A 15795-nucleotide genomic window follows, 5' to 3' on the forward strand; every position below is an offset into this window, starting at 1 on the left:
ATGCATTGAAGTTGCAAATGGAGTTCAAGCAAAAGTTGAAGTTGTCGGCGACATCTCCCTGGAGTTAGCTGATAAATTCAAGTTCTGCTTACAGATGTTTTATGTGTTCTTTCATTACACAGAAACTTGATTAGTGTTTCATGTTTGGCTAAACAATATTATGACTGTCATTTTGGACATGGCAAGTGTGCCATATGGTTATGTCATGTTTATAACATTTCTCTATTTTGGATGATGACATTTCTCTATTTTGGGACGGTAGCCTATGTCATGTTTATATTTATATATTGTGTATTTTTACTATAATGACAATAATTGTGTGTGTTGACATCACAGGCTTAGGATCACGACACATTTTTATTTTTTTGGGAATTAGGACTGCAAGTGGCAGGTCAGAAAAATCTGAGCCTGACGAACCTCGGCTCAGTTGCCACGAGGGGTGGTTATCTAGATGTGTAGGAGAAGTATTCAACTTGCGTTTAGATTAGCCTTTTTCTAAATGGCGTCTAGATTAGCCTTGGCGTTGCTTTGAGTTGTCTAGAATGGTTTTCTTAGTGCTGGTTGTGGGCGCAAGTGACTCACGAGTTGGACCGTTTGGACTTGGAGAATGGTTTATACCTTGTCATGCATAGTAAAAATAACTTAGATTAATAACATGCATATGTTTATATAAAGCTTTGATTATTACTTTATAAAATCATAAAATCATTATGTGATGGTAACATGTTATGTTACTTCATTTGCATTTTTTTCATTACTCGTCACATCATATTTTTTGCTTATAAGACATGCAAGTTATTGTTTATGTTATTTCCGCTCTGAGCATCCTTAGCCTATAGCAGGTTCACAAAACAGTTGCCCGGGAAAAGACTTCGATCACGGTTCCGGAGTGCTCTTAGGTGGATCTCGTCTCCACTTCGTCCAGAACAAAAAAGAAGCATCTTCTGTCCATAGTTTACAATGAACACCATATACATATCTGGTTCACATGGAGAACACGCGAAATACACTAACTGATGGACCAAGAAACGTTGACAACTTATCACGTCAACACCCTAAGCTTGCAATCCATCAAGCAGGCGATGAAGAATTAATTTCTACATGCATTCGACATCAACAAGACAACAACCTACGCGCAAAGAAAAAGAGGAAGACAAAGAAGATTACAGCACTGGACCGTTGAAGGTTTCTTGCCACGGTCGACGACTTAGACCGTCGTTGGTGAAGAGCAAGCACGTGCATGGTGATCACGACCGGCCGGCGACGACGAACGTGCCCGGACTCAACAAGTGGTACCCGTGGCGCTGTTGTTGTTGGTGGTGGCCCCTGCCGGCGAAGCGAGCGCAGCTGGGCGACGACGCGACGCCGCCGCCCTGCTCCATCTCCCACATGACCTCCATGAAATCATCGACGGCACATGGCAGCTCGAGCGGGCCGACGCAGCCGGCGAAGCCGTACTCCGTCTCGGCCTCGTCCAGCAGCGCCCGGAACAGGGGGTGGTTTGCGCACCTGGCGCGCACCGCGAACCGCTCCTTCTCTGGCCCCACGAGCACGGCGAAGTACCCCGCCGGAACGGCCCACGCCGCCCTGCCATCGGCCGCGCGTGGCGAGGCCGGGGCGCTGGCGCTGCTGCCAGCGCCGCCACCGCCGTAGGCTGCCGGCTGCCTCCGGTGGCCCAGCGACCGGCACTTCTGGAGCGTCTTGGCCAGGATGTTCTTCTTCTGACCCCCTTCCTTCATGGCCGATCGATGTGGAAAGCTATCAACAGACAACGGGACTGGATCGAAACAGTATACTAGTACGTGGGGGTAGTAGCTATGGAGCTAGCCACGGTCGTAGCCTTGGTGCAGGCGGGACATGTCCTTTGTGGCTTTTGGCGCGAGGAGGGAGAGGGCGCTCCCGGTGTAGTTCATGCTTCTTTGTGGACGGGCGCAAGAGGCGACGAAGGAGGCATCGGCGGAGTATGAGGTGATGGTTAGTTTCTCCCAAGAGTGAACCAGAGTTACGAAAGCAACGAAGAGTATGAGGTGCTGGTTTGGAGAATGGGACGCATGAATTGGGAAGGTACAGATTTAAAGGAGAAAGGGAGCGCCTCAGCTGCTTTCTCGCGGTGGTAGCAAGAAGAAGAGGTTCAGATTAAGAGCAAGCTAAGAATGGCACATATGCATGCGTACGGCCGGCGAGGGCTGCTTTGAAAGTTTCTCCTCCTTCTTCTCGCCCCCTGAGACGCGGTGAGAAGTAGTTAGTGCGAGCCCTAAAATACTCCCTTTTCTCAAGATAAGTGTCTCAACTTTATACTAACTTTAATATAAAGTTATATTAAAGTTGAGACACAAACCACCACAGGCACAGCGGGATGAATTTTTTTTCGATAAAGTTGAGATGCTTATTTTGGGACGGAGGAAATATTAGGAGTAACACTAATATCCTTCTTGAAGGCGCCGCCGAGGAGATCCGCGCATCCTCTTCTCCTAGATCGAGCTCTTCGGGTGAAAGCCAAGATCCTGCTGTTGGATCGGGCGGCAGCGTCGTCTCCAACATCGCTCTCCCTCTTGGGGGCGCCGTCTTGAAGACCGTGATCCCTCCTGCTCTTCCTTGCGGCTGGACGTGCACGACATCGTGGTCGGCAGGTGCCCGGCTGGCGGTGCGGATGTGGCGTTGCGACTTGTGTGGCACGATGATGGTTGCAAGATGAGCAGGGTCATGGCTTGCCTTCGTCGTCGACCGTCTGGCATGTTCTTGAGCTTGAAGTCGAAGCTGTGGCGTTGCGGGGCGACTCTGCGGCAACGATGTCGGGCGATGGGCAGATCGGACTCTGTTGGTGCAAGGCATGCTCCTTTTCTCCTGCGAGGCTCGTCATCAAAGTCGGAGCTGCCTCTCCTCGGCGCGGGCGGTCGATTGTTTGGCCTTGGCCGGCAGGGTTTCCGTGTGCTGTTCGTTCGGAGGGGTCTTGTTGGTTCGTCAGCGACGAAGTCGGAGTCGCTTGCTCGGGGAGAGGTGACGACGATGATATTGCAGGCAACCTCGACGGTGTCCTTTCCTCGGCGGTGTGTGTCGGTCTTGTGGGTACTAGGTCGGCCGGGTGCCTTCTCTGTAGGCATGTTGTAACGGTTTTCGCCCGGGTTTCCGTTAATTAACCGGACAATTCTCTTATTCTTAATCAATGAAAATGGCAAGTCTTTTGCCTTGTTTAAAAAAAAACTAATATGGGATCAACAATGTGCAAGTTGATTGATTTTAATTTTTGGGTCAGTCGACTCACACAAATTTTAGCCGATTTGTTCTTTGCGCTGGCCTAAGGGCATGTCCAAGCTGACGTGCAAATCGGACACCGCACCCGTCTACAGATAGGGAGGACTAATACGCGGACACTGATGAGCCGGGCATAATATAGCCGAGAAAGCAAACAGCCTTCTTCTCGGCAACATTGTAGGCAACAGTGTGCCTGGTAGGAGGATCACCACCTCTTTCGACATAGTACTTGGCTTCATGAGGGCTGTCCTGGACCTTAACAGCATAGTGATGCGGCAAGTCCATTTGGAATATTTTCAAATGCAGCCCTGGTGTAGACGCTCGCTGCTTGTTTTTTTCCAAGATTGAATTGGTTTTCAGGAGTTTTTTTTTTAAGATGCACTTGCCCATCTTTAGCGAACTGAAGGCCTTATAGCGTTTACAAACCGAAGTCGCAAATACAGCAAATAAAGATAAAAAGGTTCGATACAAGCCACGACGGGCTATGGCATGAAGCCAAAATAGATACCACACAATAATTGACAAACTGACAATCATGGAGGGTCGGACTCCGCAAGGAGTTGCTCAGGAGGAAACGAAGCAAGATCTTTCTGAGCTTCATCCATACACACTCTGTCTATCTGTTGATCAATTCTAGTGAAAAAGGAAAGCAGGGGAGCTCTTGTACTGATTACTATACTCATTTTAAAAGGCATTCATATTAACATCAGAATGATAGCACAGGAATCACCAGTAGCAAATAAGATACGAGACCGTACCATCAAGATGATTCTCACACCATCATAATGAGCATTGAGCAGACACTTACGATAGGTGGACGAAACACAGACACGGTAACTACGCAGGATCCTTGCAAACCATTAGAACGAATGCTTTGCAGAGATCGCACAAAACTACGGTGGACTACATGCCATCATCCATTGGCTCCAGCCTTCCCGGTGCCATGGGTTTTACCTCTGACGTAGGACCCACTGCCATCGTCTGGTACACCGAAGTAGGATTGCTGAGCAGGCTGCATTGGGTGGCTGTAGGTCAGCGACTGAGCATGCACGGGCATGGCAACATGCTGGTGCTGCTGGGGGTATGCCTGGGACAGTGAGCTTTGCGATTGCGGAAGCAAGGAATGGTACTGCAGCTGCTCATGATGTTGATAAGGGTAATGTGGCTGTGGAATCCGCGCCTGCTGGAGGTTACCTTGAGAACACGGATCCCATTCTGGTAAGTCGTCGTCGTCGCCATCGGTGTTCAAGGGCTGGGCTGCAGCAGATCTGTTACCATACTTGCGAATCAATTCTCTCACTCGGTCTGTTCGGGGAGAAGTGTGCGGTAGATGCTGATGGCTCCTGTAACTCTGTGGCACTGTCACATTGGCAGCCGAGTTTGAGACGCTAACGAAATTGTATTCAGGTAGGTCATCATCATCCCTAACAACACCAGAACCAAAGCCAGGAGGAACATCGGCGGTTACAACTTCCTGATGAGAAGCATTGGAAGAGCGAGATGATGGCTGGGAGATCATGGGCATAGCTGAACCAGAAGTGGCAGCCTGCCTCTTGGAGTCATCTTGCCTGTTGGGCACCCTAGATGAGGCATGGGGTCTTCGCCACACGACGACTCCGATGATAGATGTTCCAGGCACAGTAAAACTACCCGAGTGCTCCTTTGGCAGGTGGTCAGCAAGCATCTGAGCTGCCTTCCCTTGAGAAGGACAGAGGTACAACTCCACCCCTTCAGAAGGCTTCACTAGCCCTACTCTCTCATCTGCTATATATGAGTCAATAGTCTGCAGAAGAACGGTAGATTGTTAGCAAATCAGGAGCTGTGTGACAATGCTAAGCTTTGACTCAAGAGCAAATACTTGAGAGATAGTAGGGAGGAACCTTTAAGAGATGATGTCGACCACTCTCAAGAGAGCCCTCCTTCCAACGTAACTTTTTTTTTGACGAAAAACAGCCTTAGTGCTGATTTCATTCCAATAAGAGAAAGGCCAAGACGGCCGTGTTACAAGGTCCAGAAGCGTTAGGAATTAGATATATACAACTGAAAGGTTAGAGGAGTTAGGTGGCCTAGGGCCGGCTAAGCTACGGTAGCGCCATAGCTAGTCCGGCGGCATCCACATCGCTCCGACGAGGCCGGCCGTGCACCATAGTCGGAGCTCCTCGTTGATCAGGGAGCAGACCTCAGTGATCGCCGAGGCTCGGTGCTCAAAAATCCTGGCGTTTCTCTCCTTCCAAACGTGCCACCAGGCGCAAATGACGAGGCAGTTGACCTTCATTCTTTCCTGCTTCGAGAGGCTTCGAACTGAGCTGTACCACCAATCTTCAAGGGAGGGCTCGTCGGCTCTTGGCGGGTTGATTTGTGCATGGAACCGCTGTAAGATCATCTGCCATAGCAAGCGGGTGTACTGGCATTGAGCAAAAAGGTGTAGGGCAGTCTCTGGTTGCAGCTGGCACAAAGTGCAGGTTGGGGTGTGAGGCCAGTTCTTCTTCGCGAGCTGATCTGCTGTATTGCAACGCCCTTGGATTGCAAGCCAAGCGTGCATTTGGCACTTGGGAGGCGTCCGCGACGACCAGATTAGCATATTGTGGTTGGTTCTGATTCTCCCTTGAAACAGCATTTGATAGGTCGTCCGGGCCGAGTATTGCCCATCAGCCGTCCACTTCCACCGGATGTCGTCAGGTTGAGTTGGGGAGAGGTTTACTTGTGCCGTGATATTCCAGACGCGCACATAGTCAGCCAAGACTTGAGCGGTCGGATTTTCCTTGATGCATGTGATCCACTTCCGGTCAGCAAGCGCCGTCATCAGCGATAGATTGTGCCCTCTGCTATGTGAGTACAGCTGGGGGAAAAGTTCTCTCAGCGGTGTACCCTGCCACCAATGACTATGCCAGAATGAGATGGTGGCTCCCGATCCAATGGTGATCACCGTGCTCGCAATGAAGATGCTGTAGGATTGCTTATCCGATGGGAAAGGCAGCCCTGTCCATGGCTTGTCTGGAAACTTGGCCTGCTGCCAGAGCCAGCGAGTGCGCAGCACCGCGCCGTGGTACTCGAGGTTCGAGATGCCCAGCCTTCCAACGTAACTCAGTTACCTGTAAAACAAGTGACAGATACTCAATGTAAGAAAAAACAATATTGTCAGGAGCAAAACTCAAGAGTAGCCAGAAAGGTGTGAAATAGGTACAGGTTACCCGAAATATTCGATATTTGAATTCAGTACAATGTGAACAGGGCAGTCTGCCAAAAGTCTAAATAGTACCAGTAGTTTATTTGTTATTCAAATTCACACAAAATATGGATGATAATATGAGCATACAGATTCCAGGAGGGTGGTAACAGCCTCAACAAGGTTCAGTGAGATGCGAGGCCTGCCATGTAGCCGCTAGCATGGCTAGATCGGGCCCAGGAGAGCGGATAGCCAAACACTGACAGAGCCTGTGGCATGGTATGGTGCCGACTGAGGAAGAAAGAAAATTTTGGTTTGGTGTGGCATCAAAGAGAGGGGCCAACAAATAGCGTTTTCGTCAAAAAGAAGATGAGGACGAGATGGGTATTATGAAGAAGTACAACATGAAAACTAGCAAACTATATCTAAGAGTAGTCTATCTATAACAAATGATAGTATAATAATAACTAAAAGTTGGGCATTTGCAGCTGTCCACGGCCCTAGCAAAAACAGTACAATTTTAAGAAATGGTGATAAAATAGGGAGTGCCTGTTTTGCAGCGGCATTTCAGGTATTCAGTTACTTAAGTAGCACAAGGCTTACAGCATGTGTGCAATCTGTGTGATTTTATTCTTTTTCAATTTAGTGCTTAAGTATGTTCAGTTGTTCACTAAGAGAAAATCATGATATTATGATGAATAATTATGTTGCATGTAGTGTAAACTAACACAAATATCAAATCTGACGGGATTTGGGAGCGATCACAGAAAAGCCTGTGAAAGCACGAGTTTGCCTCACGCAATAGAATTATAATTCAAATACGCGGTCCTGCGTACAGTTGCAGTTGCCATGATAAACTATCATATTGGAAGAGCGCAAGATCACATTGCATGCACCACGATACACTTCAAGAGTAATGCTAAACATGCATAAATATTCTTATCAGGGCCTTCCCTTTCCTTTCTTTTCTTGTCCAATGTTTATTCTCCCGGTCGCTTTGCAATATCATACTGTTGGTAAGAGCACCCTAACAGTATCGTAAGAAGATGCTTAAGTTCAGTATGTCAAAGCTCAAAGAAATCTATTTGTTTTACTATATAAAAATCTATCTGCACCTTTGTTAACCGTACACAGGTAAAGTAAATGGTTCAATATAGCACTGATCTAACAGTAAATGTACCAAATGTCACAATGTAGAAGTATCAAACTATTAACTAACTATACGATGACTAGGTGACTAGGTCTATCCATGGCTTGCTTCTATTGATCTGTTGCAGGAAACTCAGTTGTGTACACTATGAAGTCCACGGCTTATCATACGAAAAGATTATGAAATTCGCAGTACCAGACAATACTGCAACTGCAACATATGTTGAGAAAAAAAATCCCTACATGGATCATGACAGAAAAGCGCTTCCTAGTAGTATATGATATTTTTTTTGTGAGGGTACAAGATATACGCACACAAACATTCACAGTTTCACACCACCACACCTACGCACAAGTGTGGGTCTCCCACACATGCTGGCATGCGCTATCCGATATAACATGAGGATGCACCCTGAATAAATATGGCACACCCTGTCAATTCTAAGGTCTGAACCCAGGTGGGTTGGAACGAACAATCTCGCTCCCACCACTAGACCACAGGCTCATATCACGGTCTGCCACGTTAGCTTCAAATGCACTAACTAACGGTGGCATTTAATCTTCCATTTTATGGCATCCCAGGGCCTAGACTGTGAACGGGTACACTGTGAGTTCACATGATACAGAAAATTCAGTTTATGCAGCTATGATGTAACCACAACGAAACACACTCAAGAGCACATGTTTTCGCTGGGTCCTTACAATCAATTATTATCCTGTCAAAGCGACAAACACACCTGTTTGCAAGGCAACAAGTGCAAGAATGTGTATATGCCAGTAACAGAAAGGGTATAATCCAATTGCCAATTTTAATTAACAACTTAGTCATCAAACCAACAATAGCATATATGAAACCACACACAGAAATAATAGTTACCGTTATGGTACGGCTCCTGGATTTAGGAAGCTGTTCAAGAAATTCTTCAAAAGCACTGAGGCTCACTCTTCCCTTGATTTCAAGAAAGCGGCGCCACTCATTTGTAGATGGCTTTTTACCACTGCAAAAGAGAAGCAACATGACAGTGAAATAAGGATGCCGCCAAAACATTGAGATGCATGCTAGGACATGTGATGATCTACATAATGAAATTGTCTGTTGTTCGTTAAAATTCGTTAAAATTGTTGAAATTACAAATGAAAGTACTTCTTGTAGTTAACTGGGCATCTCAAAGAAAGGTTAATCATGCATGAGTATCATAAGCAAGGTAGATGAAACAAACCTTTTGAAGATAGCAACAATATTTGTGAGTGAAGACAAACTAAGCTCAATTGTTCCCTCCCATATGATGTCATGTGTCAGCACAGCATCAGGAGTTATCTTACACTGCATAGTAGATTCAGGAATCGAGACGTTAACAGTATCTGATTTTTCAGCATCCACCACTTCAGGGGGGGATTTGACTAACACACCTCCCTTTGGTTCTTCAACTGGATCCAAAACTGGAACTGATTTGTTTATGGGTGATTCTAACTTGGATTCACAATAACCTCTTTGAGACGGCACATCAGAATGAAATTGGAATTCTGATACGGCGGCCTTGTCTATGGTTATGGGAACATTTGCTGACTTAGCTTTGTCAGCTTTGTTAGTATTAGGATCATCTTGCAGGGCTCCAATGGACTGATCTTTAGAATGTGGTCCTGAATCAAGGACCTGCATGAATTCATCCAGTGAAATGATCAGCGGAAGATTCTCCATAACCTTCAAGTCATCAACCATTGGTTCTAGCATGAGATCATTTTTCTCATTTGCTGGATATTCTAAATTGCTTGATGTGTTGCTGTTCCATGTCCCAACTACATCTTGCACACTGTTGTCCGATTCCTTGGTCACCCAGGGTACACTTGCTTTATCGTCAGATTTGGTCTTAACTGCAACAGGTTCTGATGGAACATAAGAAAGTGAATCACCACCAAGCCCAACTTCTACCGGAAAAACATCAGTTTCTTCCACCTCAACTTGAAATTCTCCCTTGTGTGTTTTCCTCACCAAGCGTCTAACGTCCACTTCTCTACCAGGAAGAACAACCATTTTTGCAAGCTCTTCAGCTTTAGCCATCCGCCACTCTGAAAGCTCCTTTGAAGCAAGTTCTTCAATGGTCATCGCACATAGGCATTTAGGTGTTATTTCTCCAGACAAGACTCGTTTCCTCAGCCCAGGATTGTTTTTATCTTTCAGATTAAACAGAAGTGATCTACCTTTCTCCTTGTATTTCTTATTAACTCCCTCAAATAATTTGAACAGCTCCTCTTCAATTATGATTTATGAATGCTAACCTTTGGGCCTTGTGAATCCTGACCTTCTTTTCTTCTATTACCTCATCCATGGTAGTTCCTCTTTTAGACTCCGGGCCAATTTGAGATAAATTAACTCCAGTTTGAACATCAGACATCCTGGCCCTTTTTGGATTTGGTTGTGACATGGATTCAGAAGCTCCAAGAACAATGTGGGGAGTCCAGCAAACCCCATCACCTTGCAAAAGATCATCTAAAGAAACAGCACTATTGCCCAATACTTTGTTTCCCAAGGGAACATGTTCTGTTTGTAGCTGCATACATAACATGCCACCGTGTTCACTTCTGATAGCAGCAACCTTTGTGACATTATCATCATCATCTTTACCTGCAACCTGGAATACGGCTGTGATTCCTTGCATTGTACCACCGTCTGCCTGCCTGTTGTCACCAGCTGATCCCACAAGTGACACATTTCCAGAAGATTGCTGGTCAGAATCTGTACTCAAGGCAGCAGCCAGAGCCTCCCTGAATTTCGATCTCACAGACTCAGACAACTGCGGATGAGCCTTCGGCGGCAGTTCCTTCTGAACAGAACGCTTGCCAGCAGACAACTGCGATGGTGGCGACTTGAGCATCTGGACCTTCGGCGACATCGCCATCTTCTTGACCACCGAGGGCGGCGGCGGCGCAACCATCCCCGGATGACCCGCTTGAACACGCAGCACATGTTGTGGCGGACTCAACGACACCCTGCTCAAAGGCCTCGCCCCGGTGAGGTCCGCGCTGGGCCTGGGCACGCCAACCTGCGCAGGGTGCTGGCTCATGGGCACGATCAAGTAGGAGCTGGCCGGCGCCCGCGCGCCCCAGTTGCCAGCGGGGTACGGGACCTGCGCGGACCGGTGCGCAGCCGAAGGCAATTGCGGCTGTGGCGCCCGCCCCTGCTTCGTGAGCTCCATCGCGCTGCTGCAGACACCAGGCACACGCACGCGCCGAAAGGTGAGACAGTCCATGGCGGAAGGGAGAGTTAGCTAGGGTTGTTCTAGCACGCCGTGCGAACGAACTGCTCGGCGAGGAAAAACGGCGCGTGGGTGCGCAATGCGGGTTTCTCGGAGAGCTCACCTCGGTGCCGTCGGAGCGAGGCGGTGCAGAGGCCGGAGGGCGGCGGTGGCGGAGCGGAGGCTTGGTGGAGGGCCTGGGTGGTGGGGTCCGTGGTAGGGTTCGAGGATTTGGGGGTTTTGCGCTTCTGGGCGCGGTGGGGACGAAGGAGACGCCGGTGAAGGTGAAGGGTGCCTCCGCAGCACGCCGGCACGCGTGGGTGCGGCGTGGGCAAAATGCTGGTTGCTGGGCCTTGGAAGCCATCGCTTTGAGCCCGCGAATGTGCAAGATTTGTTGTTTGAGCCCACGAATGTGCAAGTGTCGTGATTATTGAGTTTTTTTTTTCTTCTTTTTCCCGGGGGACGTGATTATTGAGTTGGGCTTCCTGAGTAAACTTCCTCCACCTTCGCTTGTCTCTGTCGCTCGGCCCTCTCAGTCTGACTTATAAGAATCCCTTTTTTTTTGGCAGTAACTGAGTTATAAGAATCTGCAGGAGGCAATGGGCAATGTGGCTTCTCGTTTTGCCTTTTTACGTGAGACGAGTACGTGATGAAGTAGTTCACGCAACATACGTACAAACGAAACGATCTTACCTAATCACTCGCAACAACCAACAACAAACCAGATATTAGCAGCAGTTTAGCATATGACTCCCTCCCCTTGACTTCAGAGTTGAGATAAAATCGCCGCCTATGTCCCCACCCCACACACCGCGCGTGCTACATCGGAGTATATTTTTAACCACGCATCACCCACTCCCGACGGTCAACCCGCCCGGCCCGCCCGGCTCGCCGCGGCCGGCGGCCGTCGCCGTCGCGCGGTGCCGTCGATTTGATTAACCGCGCGTCTTCACTGACGTACGTCGATCAGTTTAGCTACAGCGTGCAGACCAACGACGGTCCAACCAGCCCTCAATGCGGGGCGGGCGGGGCGGGCCGTCGTTGCTGCCGCCACGCGCGGCACGGCCGATGAGTCTAGTTGGGGAGGTTGGTTGGTTGGTTGCTACTTGCTAGCCGTGCCTGTCTCCCACTTGGCCCGATCGAGTCGCTGTAGCCCGGTCTCCGGGGTACGCTGGAATGCAGCTGCGTGATGTCCACGGGCCACCCTCGAAGGAGAGACGTATGTGCCGCCGGGATCCGCGCTGCTTCGTACGTGGACGAACGACGCTCGACCTCCAGTCCATCAGGCCAATAATCCGTCGGCAGATTTGGGTGCTGCTACTAGTCGCGGTTGAGGTGACTGACTCCGGAGGCGCCACCGCGGTCCACGCATGCATTGCATGGGGTCAATCGGGGCGTGCTCGCTCGGGTGCTTCTGCTGTCAAGCTTCTCTCGGCGTCTAACGTAACACCTGCATGGCTAGAAGCTAAGGCTCCATGTAAGCACAGATTAGAGTATAAATTTCGATTTCCTTTTTAAGAAAAATCGATTTGAACCAGGTATGCTCGACACCTGTGATGCAGTACATGCTGAAACGTGAATTATTTTCTGCACGGGCTTTGAACAAGATTTTGAAAAGCACCTACTTTACCCTTTCAACCACGTGTTAGCACTTTCTCGCAAAAAAAAAAACCACGTGTTAGCACTTGAAGTGGTTCATACGTGATAACCCCACAAGTAAGGGCAATGTAACATTCTCTCCTTGATCAGAAGTCAAGCTTGGTAACATGCCGCCTAACCGCTAGCTTCCTATCAAAAGACACAGCAGCCTCCTCCCCTAAAAAATTAGGGTTCCTCGGCCTCCCGTCGTCTCCGCTGGCCTTAGGGTCATGGGTGCGGTGGATCTCGGCCCTTGTCGGTGGGAGAGCTCTGTCCTTATACTCCCTCATTCCGGAAAAGCTTATCCCTTAAATGGATGTATCTAGTCTAGATACATCCATTTGAGGGACAAACTTTTTCGGACGGAGAAAGTATGTGTTTTTGAGTTTTGTTAGGGTTCCTGTCCTGCTTGGGAAGATGAGATGGTAGTGGCTCCCTGAAGATGGAATAAAGTTTTGTTGCCAAAAAAACTAAAACAAGTTTTGCCCAGCTCCGGCAAGGGAGGGGCGATGACGGCGGCACGCCTTCGGCTCGCTTCAGTGCTTGTAGTCGTCGCTACGTGGTATACGGATTTGGATGTAATTTTTATTATTTCTAGTGTTCGTTATACTGCCATGATTGAAGATGAATAGCTCGAAAGTTTTTTCGCCAAAAAAAACTAAAACAAGTTTTGCCTGGCTCCAGCAAGGATGACGGCGCGCGGCGCGCCTTCGGCTCGCTTCAGTGCTTGTAATCGTCGCTAGGTGGAATACGGATTTGGGTAATTTTTTATTATTTCTAGTGTTCGTTATACTGCCATGATTGAAGATGGATAGCTCGAAAGTTTTTTCGCCAAAAAAAACTAAAACAAGTTTTGCCTGGCTCCGGCAAGGATGACGGCGGCGCGTCTTCGGCTCGCTCCAGTGTTTGTAGTCGTCGCTAGGTGATATACAGATTTGGATGTAATTTTTATTATTTCTAGTGTTCGTTATACTGCCATGAATGAAGATGAATAGCTCGAAAGCTTTTTTGCCAAAAGAAAACTAAAACAAGCAGTTTTGCCCGGCTCCGGCAAGGATGACGGCGGAGCGCTTTTGGCTCGCTTCAGTGCTTGTAGTCGTCGCTAGGTGGTATACGGATTTGGATGTAATTTTTATTATTTTTAGTGTTCGTTATACTGCCATGATTGAAGATGAATAGCTCAAGTTTTTTCGCAAAAAGAAAAACTAAAACAAGTTTTGCTCGGCTCCGGCGAGGGAAGGGCCATGACGGCGGCGCGCCTTCGGCTCGCTTTAGTGCTTGTAGTCGTCACTAAGTGGTATACGAATTTGGATGTATTTTTTATTATTTCTAGTGTTCGTTATACTGCTATGATTGAAGATGAATAGCTCGAAAGTTTTTTCGCAAAAAAAAACAAACTAAAACAAGTTTTGCCTGGCTCCGGCGAGGGAGGGGCGATGATGACGGCGCGCCTTCGGCTCGCTTCAGTGCTTGTAGTCGTCGCTAGGTAGTATACGGATTTGGATGTAATTTTTATTATTTCTAGTGTTCGGTATACTGCCATGATTGAAGATGAATAGCTCGAAAGTTTTTTTGCAAAAAAAATAACTAAAACAAGTTTTGCCCGGCTCCGACGAGGGAGGGGCAATGACGGCGGCGCGCCTTCGGCTCGCTTCAGTGCTTGTAGTCGTTAGGTGGTATACGGATTTAGATGTAATTTTTATTATTTTTGGTGTTCGGTATACTGCCAGGATTGAAGATGAATAGCTCGAACATTTTTCGCAACAAAATATAACTAAAACAAGTTTTGCCCGGCTCCGACGAGGGAGGGGCGATGACGGCGGCGCGCCTTCGTCTCGCTTCAGTGCTTGTAGTCGTCGTTAGGTGGTATACGGATTTGGATGTAATTTTTATTATTTCTAGTGTTTGTTATACTGCCATGATTGAAGATGGATAGCTTGAAAGTTTTTTCGAAAAAAAAAAGTAAAACAAAGTTTTATCCGGCTCCCGTGAGGGAGGTGTGATGACGACGGCGCGCCTTCGGCTCGCTTCAGTGATTACAGTAGTCGCTAGGTGGTCTATAAATCTGGGTGTAATTTTTATTATTTCTGATGTTCGTTGTATTTTCATGCTTTAAGATGAATAGATCAGATGTTTTTCGAAAAAGAAAACTAGGACATGTCCAACATGGCAGCAGCTGACTTTTTTTAATAATAAACTCAGATGTTCATGTATACACATACACTCACTCTCTATGAGGACATGTAGGCACATCCGACCCCTACGAGCACATTCGAGATTGAACATGCGTGTGAATTAAGAATCTAGAAAAACGCGAGCAGTGTGAAGTTTAGGACTTAACTCTACTGGGTAAAAGTCACCACAAAGAAACTGACCAGATGAGCTTCGGTCGGTTCACATAGCAGCAGCTTGAAGAAAGAATCGGGTTGAAAGTGGCAGGTGTGTTTCGACCTGTGAATAATAATAGAGTTTATCTACACTCCGGCTAAATACACGGAGGTATATTCGCCGGACATCTTTTATTAGTGGGTGCACGGCTCACGCGTGGTTGCCACCGACCGCGTACGCAACCTGTAATGTACGTTGCCGTGTGCCATTCCATCGGCCACGCTCCTGCATCACCGCGTGCCAAATCGCCACGGTCGGTCCGGTCATGGCTCCGATGCAGTTGCAACTACCACCGGATACAGCAAACGCGCGCGCGCGCGTGCGTCGACGCGCAAACGAATCAGCGCGCGACGCCATCGAGATGGATCCGCACGAAACCTCCCGGCCGGCCGGGGCAAAACATCGACCGGCCTCGTCCCGCGACGGCGACGCGCACCGGCGCCGACAGGATCGCGCCCGACCCGCGGCCCGCCGATCCACCGTGCCGGGGCCAAACTCTTGGACGTGCGCAGGTTCTCCGTCTATGCCCAGCCCACGCCGAGAGCGTGCCGTGCGCTCGGCCCCATGCTCTGTCGCCGTTGCTGTTTCGCTCTGAGGCCTCTGTCTTCTTGCGTGTTACGCGGCAGACAGCGCGAGGCTGCAACAGGACGGCGCCCTACGGTTTCCTCAACATGATTACGTACTACTACCCTTTTTGTCTACTCTACTACTAGCCTTGCTTGTGACGGAGCAGTACACTTGTAGCCTTTTTGTCTCGGACATGGACAGTTAGTTGCCTACTATGAAATTCCTTTATCATCTTCACTTTTTGTCTAGGATCAGGACCATCTGGCTTCTGGTCGATCGGTCCAATAGGTGCCTAGCAGCGGGATCGGTTCTTAATGTTGGCACACGAGAACATGGTCCCGGATCGTGTTCCAGGACAATGCACACGCTCTCCGCCTACACACTTTGGACAAGAGCATGCAT

The 15795-nt window shown here is 48.4% G+C and overlaps 1 protein-coding gene and 1 pseudogene across 1 annotated transcript; both read right to left on the minus strand.

Moving 5' to 3' along the window:
* Positions 1 to 1083: 1083 nt before the first annotated feature.
* LOC123168978 (auxin-responsive protein SAUR40) lies at positions 1084 to 2112 on the minus strand. Its single transcript, XM_044586838.1, has one exon. It carries the CDS (start codon positions 1737 to 1739, stop codon positions 1248 to 1250), a length of 492 nt encoding a protein of 163 aa, XP_044442773.1. The 5' UTR covers positions 1740 to 2112; the 3' UTR covers positions 1084 to 1247.
* A 2053-nt stretch (positions 2113 to 4165) lies between these two features.
* On the minus strand, positions 4166 to 11088 carry LOC123171161 (uncharacterized; annotated as a pseudogene).
* Between the last annotated feature and the right edge of the window lie 4707 nt (positions 11089 to 15795).

Source organism: Triticum aestivum, chromosome 7D (assembly GCF_018294505.1).
Source record: "Triticum aestivum cultivar Chinese Spring chromosome 7D, IWGSC CS RefSeq v2.1, whole genome shotgun sequence".
Lineage (NCBI taxonomy): Eukaryota > Viridiplantae > Streptophyta > Magnoliopsida > Poales > Poaceae > Triticum > Triticum aestivum.